The sequence below is a fragment of the Pinus tabuliformis genome, chromosome 1_2 (assembly GCF_031772625.1).
Source record: "Pinus tabuliformis cultivar Carrire ecotype Pingquan chromosome 1_2, CPIR1, whole genome shotgun sequence".
NCBI lineage: Eukaryota > Viridiplantae > Streptophyta > Pinopsida > Pinales > Pinaceae > Pinus > Pinus tabuliformis.
Genome location: NC_142298.1, coordinates 609,205,670 through 609,215,572, shown reverse-complemented (window position 1 = coordinate 609,215,572; position 9,903 = coordinate 609,205,670). Strand labels below are relative to the sequence as shown.

At 36.4% G+C, this 9,903-nt stretch overlaps 1 protein-coding gene across 1 annotated transcript; it reads right to left on the bottom strand.

The window, feature by feature from the left end:
* Positions 1-4,152: 4,152 nt before the first annotated feature.
* On the bottom strand, positions 4,153-8,645 carry LOC149207104 (ABC transporter B family member 15-like). The gene is made up of 8 exons (XM_089397927.1): positions 8,313-8,645; positions 8,170-8,224; positions 7,884-8,062; positions 7,348-7,805; positions 6,683-7,223; positions 5,735-6,601; positions 4,643-5,640; positions 4,153-4,519 (listed from the first exon to the last, which is right to left on the bottom strand). Exons 1-8 carry the CDS (start codon positions 8,643-8,645, stop codon positions 4,153-4,155), a joined length of 3,798 nt encoding a protein of 1,265 aa, XP_089254053.1.
* Positions 8,646-9,903: the final 1,258 nt, after the last annotated feature.

The following is a 9,903-nucleotide window of genomic DNA, read 5'->3' as shown; positions in this document are numbered from 1 at the left end:
CATTCACATTCATAACCCTAAAATTTAATAATCTCATATGTGCACATAAGAACGGAATTGAAGACTCATGAATTTTCTTGATCACTAGTTTGTATAGGCATATGCAATTGCATGGATCATGGGGATTAGGTTTAGAATTCGATATTTGATATTGATCTTGATTAAGAGTTTTTTTTTGGTTTATTAGTTTTTCGAATCAATGTAGGAAAATTATATATATATATATATATATATATATATATATATATATATATAGAGAGAGAGAGAGAGAGAGAGAGAGAGAGAGATATTTATTTATTTATTTATTTGGTTTAGCTTTTCTAATCAATGCATGAAAATTATATATTTTGAGTACACAAATGATAGTAATAAAAAAATTATTATCATATTTATTTTTTAAAATATTTTATTATAATTTATAAAAAAATAATATTTTTCAGCTCCAAGGGATAGCTCAAATGGTCGAGTTCCCGTTGCTAAGCACTTTCCCAGTTGGGAGGTCACGGGGTCAAATCTCCTCGACACCCTTGGGGTTAGGCCTGTTAAGATTGGCCGATGGACAGATCCCTTCGGGTGGAACTGCCCCGATATTTACCGTGGATGTAGCAGCCACTCAGTGACCGTGAACCACAGCTTAAAAAAAAATAAAAAAAATAATATTTTAAATTATTTCTTATTTTATATAAATATATTTTAATAAAATTTTAATTTTGAAAATATAATTTTTATTTGTCTTGGTTTTTAAATAAAGGATCTTGTTCTTGTTTTTGAAGAGTTGTTTAGATGATTCTCAATTTAGTGTTTGGTTGAGAGATTTACTCAACTAAGTGATTATATGGTTGAGATAAAATTTCCATCTTTAAGTGATGTATTTATATGTGTTTAATGTAATGTAAGTGATAAATTTTAATGTGCAAATAAATTTTCAAATTAGTATAAAAGTCAGTAACTCTATGGATAACTCGATTAAAGAAAATCACAGCATAATGAGAGAGTTATTTGCTATCTGATTAAAAAGGGGTGTGTTGAAATAGATTATTTTGTATGTAATTTTTGTTGTGAAGTTTTTTATCTTTTTGGTGTGTAAGTGTGCCGAGTATTAAAAACAACAGTTGCACTTTCTTAAGAGATGCATATGGAATTTGAATGCACTAGTGAGTACCGAAGCCTTGCGATAAAGTAAGCCTGATCACTGTGCTATCAGTACGAAGATTGCAGTCGTCACAATTTAAATCCTGCTCCACTAATACACATGCTATAATGTTGCACGGTTTCCCCTCCATGGTATGCCGGGAGGGATCCTTCGACTCAGAGTGGGATTACGGATCTGGGAATATGATTGGTGGCAGGGGATCATATGTTGAAGTTGCTGCCCAATTGTTCCGGTAGTTAGATCGGCGGACGAGTAACCAACGACAGAGAATTTTTATCGGATTCTAGTAATTGGCCCAGGAAATCATGGCCTACAGCTGCAATAATTCATTGACACAACTGACAATATGATCAACGAAGTTGAAGACAGGGTCCTGTTCTGAATTGATATTGCTGCCAACGACGGTTGTTGTTTCTTCTGTTGCAAGAGTGAGTCGTGCATGAGAGCTACATGAGTGTTTGCGAGTTATGTGTACACCTGTGGCATAAGTTGGCCATCATACATTTGAAAAGTCATGAACTCGTATGCATGAGTCCCTTTTGTCTTAGCATAATAGAAGCATGGTAGAAATGAAGTTGTTGTGGAGCATTGTTTATCACTCATAAATGAGAACATGAACCTAGAAGAAGAGACTGCTGATGAGGACCTCATTTTTAGAACAGAATTGGACCTGGCAAGGAGATTCTTAAATCTATTGAACTTGGAGGAAAGCAAAGTGGAGCTAGTGTATACGTTAAGATGGTTTTCCATTGTTTTAATTGTTTGCAGAGTTGGCATAATGACTAAGACCATACCTATCATGTTGTGAGCAAAGCAATAATTCCTATTATTACCGAGTAAGAAAATTGGTGTAATGGTCTGGAGGGATTTATAGAAAGAATCAAGTGTAGGTAAAAGTTTAATATGGATGATTATCGAGTTAGTTTGGCAAATGTGGATCTAGGGAAGGATCCCTCATTTGTTGAAGATGTGAGAGTGGCGTTATGGTGAGGTTATACGACAATTTGGGATGTTGTTTAGTAATTGACTGTGGAATATCCATAATTTGGGAGTTCAAGGGTGGAACTTGGGAATCCAATTTGCCTAGTACATTTTTTCAAGGATTAAGAGACAACTTCATGGAGTTAGTAGCATAGAATATTCTGAATTGATAATGATGGACAATTATAATGGTTGACAGAATCACGTATGCACATGACATCCTAGTATACTCGTGGTTGTGACGGTTGCAGCGGTTGGGAACTCATGCATTCTGGTGGATGGTTGTTCCTTTATATGGACGCATACATATTCTTTTGTCATGTTTGACAACACCTAGAATTCGCTAATTGAGGTTGTGCAAGTAGTCATTAAGAGGGGGACTTGGAAAATATAATTCCTACTTGTCTTGGATTCTAAGTAAAGGATTTTGTTCTTGTTCTTTCGGAGTTGTTTAGATGATTCCTAGTTTAGTGTTTGGTTGAGATATTTACTCAACTAACTAAGTGATTGTGTGGTTAAGATATAATTTCTATCTTTAACCAATGATTGATGTATTTATATGTGTTTAATATAGTGTAAGTGGTAAATTTTGGTGTGCAATTAGATTTTCAAATCTTTATCATTTTTAAAAGAAAATAATTATCATTTTTCATATTAAATTTTAAAACATCTAAATTAATCCAGTTCAAAAAACTATAATTTAAATATTACATTTATGTAAAAATATTTCTTATATTCAACTCTACATATTTATAATTGGATATAAAATTGAAAAATATAAAACCTCTTATATTGGTTTACTCATTTAAAATTGCTAATTATATTTTGTAATGTCTTGTCTTTTCCTATCTTATCCTGTAAACATTTTGACTCGGTCAAATTACACAAATAAAAATAAGATAAAATAAAATTAATAATGTGAAAACATTTTTACTCGGTCATAATAAAATAAAAATAATGTTAAAAAAAATTCATGATATTCGCCTTGGATATTGGGGCATGGTATGAGAACCTATGGTATTAACCCATAGTATTCATACGTAATATAGCCTATTTAATGGGGGAAATTAAACCAACTTAGATCTACCAAGCACTGACATAAAATAACATATTATGAAGTGGAAAAATTAATTGCGTACTAAGGGATAAGGACTTGCATAAATTTTGGTGGGTAGTACCAAGTAGTAAGTTTGCACATTTAATGGTGGTTAAGTATATTTGTTTACATCTTATTCCTATCCATTTTTTATGCAAATGCTTCCTTAATATGGATGGTAAGTATGTTATTTATGTCTATTTTCAACAATTTTAATTTTAAACAGTTTTACAATTAATAATGAAAAGTCATGGCATAAATATCTAAAAATCATGACATAAATATAGCAATTACATCCATAATGTGAGGACTCACATTTTTGGCATAAATATAGCAATTACATCTATAATTTGAGGAATAGCATTTTATTATACAATTATTCAATTTATTTTTTCAACTATAAAATTTCTTTAGACCAAATAACATTTTTCATGACATTTTTTCTAGTTAGTTTTAACTAAAATCTAAGTTGAATTTAACTTTTTTTCTAATTAATTTTAACTAAAATCTAACTTGAATTTAACCCAAAAAGTTTTTTAAAACAGTGAATCTATTTATATTTTTAAAAATACATTTTAAAAATAAATAAAAAAATCATTACCATAACAAAAAAAATCTATTTCCTCTCAAAGAAAAATCTATTTATATTTTTAAAAATACATTTTAAAAATAAATAAATAAATCATTACCATAACAAAAAAAATCTATTTCCTCTCAAAGAAAAATACGCTCACGATATTTTACAGGCTCTTTAAAAAAAAAAAGTCCTCGTCAAATTTTCATTCGAAAAACAGAGTTACATTAAAATTCCAACCCAACTTTTACATTTGACAATCCATATCCGATATTTAGGGGAAGCAGCAAAGAAAGATTTACGACGTGGATCACGGAGGATACTTCTGTGTATGAGGCAGATGAGAATCTAGTGATGGCGTCGCTGCATGTTGACGAGAGAGTAATATGGATTGCCTTCTCCTTTGGCCAACAGATATGAATGACTCCCCTGTTCAATCACTTTCCCGTCTTGAATCACAGCAATCGAATCTGCATTCTGAATGGTTGTCAGTCGATGAGCTATCACAATACTCGTTCTCCCCACCATTATTCTGTCCAGCGCCTCTTGAACGATCTTCTCCGACTGGCTGTCCATTGCGCTTGTTGCCTCGTCCAGCAGTAATATGCTCGGATTCTTTATTATCGCCCTGGCTATTGCAATCCGCTGCTTCTGTCCTCCCGATAATTGAATTCCTCTGTCTCCGCAGTTTGTTTCGTATCCCTCCTCCAAAGAGCTGCACAAATCCAATTTAATTTCACTGATCTGGTTCAATAAATCATATTCGATTCCACAAATAATTATTTCAATTGCAGTTGATTATAAACATTCTGTTTCAATTGAACGATTGCAGTATTACCTGACGAATTCATGAGCATTTGCAGCCTTTGCAGCTTCGATCATCTCCGCCTCGCTTGCTTTCTCTTTTCCGTAGAGAATGTTGTCTCGAATGCTTCCTCCGAACAGCGTGGGCTCTTGACCTACCAGAGCTATGTGATTCCTCAAACTCTTCAAATTGAACCTCCTGATGTCAGTGCCGTCGATTTTCACCGATCCGTTTAGGGGATCGTAAAACCTTTCAATTAATCCAATGATGGTCGATTTACCGGATCCGCTTTGTCCTACAAGTGCCATGCTTTTGGCAGCTTTTATCCTTAAGCAGAAGTTCTTGAAGATCATAACATCTGGACGAGATGGGTAAGCAAAGTCCACGTTTCTCAGGTCCACGCTTCCTTCTATCTTATCCGTTTTCTCACCCTTCTCATCGTCCGGGTTTATCTGGCTCTCTCTGTCCAGGATGCCAAAGACAGATTCGACTGCATCAGAGCCTTTCGCGATGTCGGTGCTCATACTTCCTGCTTCTCCTATCACTCTTCCAGTGCTCTGCAGAATGAGGAAAACTTGGAAAAGAACTTTGGAGCTGACTTCTTGTTTCGCTACAAGGTGTCCCCCATACCAGAAGTCCAGAGCGAAATTAGCTACAGTGATGAATTGTGATACTCCGAGGACACACCCTGCCAAAAAAGATTGTTTGATACTGTCTCTGTGAGGTCCTTCTTGAGTCTTTTCGAAGAGACAGAGAATCTTGTCCTGTGAAGAGAATGCACTGATAGTACGATGGTTAGCAACAACTTCTGCTGCTAGTTGACTGCCTTTATCTTGAGCTTTGAGAGACTTTTGAGACATGGCCTTAAGCAGAACCTTTTTGGTGTAGAAACATAATACTATGACGGATTGCACTACAAGTATTACAACTGCGAGGCGCCATGATAAAATCAAAGCCATCGTCAAGGCTACTATCACGGCGGAAGAAGTTTGTACAAGTAACGATGTACGTTCTCCAACCAGGGACCTCACCTATAATACAGATAGAACATTCTAATCATCAGAAAACTGTGACACAAATCCCAACATTATTAGAAATATTAAAGCATTTAGGTCAGGTACTTGCCACATTTGCCTCCGTTGCGAGTCTGGAGCAAAGAGCTCCGCTAGAATTCTCGTCCTTGTCGAACCACCCAACCTCGAATGTAAAGATCTTGGATAGCATCCGCTCTCGAATTCTTTTTGTAAGATATTCCCCCATAGCTGCAAAATTGTAATGCTGCAGCACGTTCACTAAGAACGCTATTACTCCCAAGGCCGCAAAAATGGAGGAGTATACTTTGATTTTGGATTTGATTTGGTGATGGTCTTGAAGAAAAAATACAGATATAACTTCCCCAAGGAAAAAGGAATAGACAGGTTGAACTGCTCCAAAAGCTAAGGCTCCTGCACAGCCTAATAGAGCATGCTTCCATTCCGGAGTATTTAAAAGAAGCAGTCGACGGAATGAAGGGGCGGACGGAGGCTTCTGTTCAACTATCAGTTCTCGCTGGACTGATGCAGACATGTTCGAACTCGATCTGCTATAGATGCTAGAGCTCCTTGCTCTCAAAGACTGGTCTAGCACAGTGGAGCCTTCGAATCGCTCATCTGGCTTATCTGCCGCGGCCTGTTGCAGCTGAACCAAAGTAGCATATGCTCCGTGGGGTTTATAGATCAGATCTTCATGCGTACCTGTCTCGATCACATGACCATTTTGAACCACCGCAATCATGTCCGCGTTGCGGATTGTGGAGAGGCGATGAGCGACTATAATTGTTGTGCGTCCGACTGAAGCTTGCTCTAGAGCATCCTGAACAATCTTCTCCGACTCTGCATCTAGAGCACTCGTGGCCTCGTCTAGAAGAAGTAGACGAGGATCCTTGAGCATAACTCTTGCAATAGCTATACGTTGCTTTTGCCCTCCGGACATCTGGACTCCGCGCTCACCCACCTGTATTACCCAAATGAAAGGAAATTCAAATCGACTGCACTTGCCAGAAATGGAAGATGAGAAAGAAAAGATAAATTTTACCTGTGTGTCATAACCATCTGGTAGTTGACTGATGAAATTGTGAGCATTGGAAGCTTTGGCAGCAGCAATAACCTGATCCGTGCTGGCTCCATCCTTCCCGAATAGAATGTTCTCCTTGATTGATGTAGCAAAGAGTGCAGGTTCTTGACTTACTAGTCCAATCTGAGAACGGAACCATTTCAATTGTAGCGTTTTAGTGTTCACTCCATCCAACAAAATCTCTCCAGTGAGCGGATCATAGAACCTCTCTATCAACGCCACAACCGTAGACTTGCCTGACCCGCTTCCTCCCACCAACGCAACGGTCTTCCTTGATGGAATAGTGACACAGAAATTGTGAAATATCTTGGACTCTGGTCGAGATGGATATGCAAACTCAACGTTTCTAAATTCAATTTCGCCGCGGACCTTCTCCAATATTTCTCCTTTTCGATTTTCCCAATCAATGATCGGTTCTCTGTCGATCATCTCAAAGATGCGTTTACCAGCAGCACGTGCCTCTGAGAAGTATCTTATATTAGGAAGCGCAGTCCCGAGAGCTCTGCAAACACATCAGTGATTCCAGAAATTGTGATTGAACTTAACAAAATGGATTAAATTTTCCGTTCTTGTATCAATTATAGAAATAACTGAGAAGGAGAGAAATGGATAGGGAGAAAACTTACAAGCCACCCATAAGTATGAGAAATGAAGTGACGAAAATCCTTCCTCCGCTAGCCCCATGATACATAACCAATGTGCTACCATACCAAGCGTTGAAGGCCCAGATACCGAAGGTCACTGCTGTGCTACCTATTGCCAACCCTTTCACCAAACCTTGTTTAAGGCCAAGTTTTACAGTTAAGTTAAGCGCATCGGAGAACTTGGTCATTGTCCTGTCCTCTCCAACGAAAGCAAAGACTGTCCTAATGGATGAAAGAGCTTGCTCTGCAATATTGCCGCCTATATTATAGGCTTCTTTCAACTTGCGAGAAGTCTCCACCAGAATCCATCCATACATTACCCCGGGAATTATCAAAAAGATTATGAATGGAGATGACACTATTGCGAGTCTCCATGTCAAGTAGAATGCCACAAAATAACCGCCGACGAAGAAAGACATATTCATGACGAAGTTAGGTATCTGAGAATCGACAATATTAGCATCAGAATTAGAAAACTCAACGAATTAGATGAGAGGATAAAGTAATTAAGATCATACCTTTTCAGCGAAAACATCCTGTATAATGAGAGTATCATTAATAACGCTTGTAACCACTTCCGATGTGGTGGTGCCTTGGGTGTCGAAGAATCCCTCGTCCTGCCTCAGTACGGCTTTCAAATATTTAAAGCGCATCCGAGACGCCTGCCTTTCGCCGGTCCTTGCCCAACAGAACCCTTCTGATGAGACAAAGGGAAGCAAAGCATTAGTCATAGGTAAGATCATAAAAAAAGCCTTCTCATAAACATTGCAAAGTGTGAAAGGAGGAGGAAGATATGATACCAACCTAAAAACGCAGAAAAAAAGACACCGATCGATAAATACATCAGATGTAAGGAATACTGCACAATTAACCAACACCGAGACATTACTTAGTATGCGAGATGGGAATTGCGACAAGTTTTGCTGTGTAAAGGAAATGATTATTACCGTGTTGACAGTATGACCGAAATCTCCGCTGAATGCGGAACTAAATTTTCCTATTTCGTCTATCAATCTGCTTATTATAAACATCTTGATGGGCATGTTCAGTCCATCTGCAATAGTTCCAACAGTGCCCAATGCCACAAGGCAGAGATCAAATAAATCAGCATATTTAAAGAGTTCCAATATTGAGATATTTGTATCATTTGCACGAACAGACGTGCTGTCAGTGTTGCTTTCCTCGACAGCATGCTGTTTACGCAAATCTGCCTTTAATTTCTGCCTCTTTTCTTCTTCTCGTTCTTCGACACCTGACATCTCTATTACTTCCGTCGCCATATTCTTCAAGTGCAGGAAGAACACAGGACTTCACGCTTCAATATCTTCTGGCAAAACAATATATTTATATATAATTATTACAGCCTGCAAACAGAAGCCTCTCACTATCGTATTCTTGAATCGAATGACATTATTCACGTCATATATTAATAATAAGAACAGGTGTCATAAGGAACGATCAGATTGCATAAAATATTAATAATAAGAACAGGTGTCATAAGGAACGATCAGATTGCACTGGCCATACATAGTGAAACGGAAAGTCTTCGGACAGTAACCGATTACCGCTTAACGGAGTGAAACATACATTATAGAGTGGCGTTTTAAAAAACAATCGTAATCAGTGGAGTTCTTAATGAGTGAAATAACAAACGTAATCCGTGAACTTCATCTCGAGTGAAACCGTCGTTGAGGCCATCCACTGTTCTCTTCTATCGCTGATCCGTTGATTCTCAAAATTTAGAGGTTTTGTACCATTTAGAATGGCCACATTTAATTTAGTGCGTTTGATTGATTTTTTTGGATAACGATGTGGTTAATATTTATTTATAGTAAAATTAGTCTCTTTTTGATTTAAAATTGTAAGAAAGGGAAAGCCATCTTAGAGTATTGTGTATTTGGAGTATTGTGTATTTGGGAGAAAAAATATTAAGTATTTTTGAAGCTATCTTAGAGTGTTGTGTATTTGGGAGAAAAAATATTAAGGTATTTTCTATTGTTTTTTGCATTTGCACTAGATATTTTGGTGTGAATATGTGTAATGGTGATTAAGTTAGAAAGAAGCGTAGTGTGATTTGATATTTTATTATTTTTTTTAAGGCAAGAAAAGTAATTTTAAAAAAAAAATTGAGTAAAATAAAATTTAAAATTTGGATGTAAAGGAATTTATTGTAGGTTGTATTTTTTATGAATGCACTTTCACATTTTCTTATTTCGTGAGGATTTTAGTAGCAAGTGAAAGGTATGTAATAGGTCTTGATTTTATAATTAAACCGATGTGACAGATGTGGATGATAGAAGAAATTATTATGTATGGAAATTGAAGCACAAATGTTTCTGTTAGGGTCTTATAATAAAAGTATTCATAATTTTGAATTGGCTATGGTTAGTCTTGTAATATTGTACATATTTTTGCTTTCTACAAAATGTTTTCCATATTAAAAATTAAAAAATGTAAAGAGGGTAAATTCTAAAAGAATAATCAAAGGACAAAAAAAAATGAAAAGATAAAAAAGTGAAAAATATGGACCCCAAACAA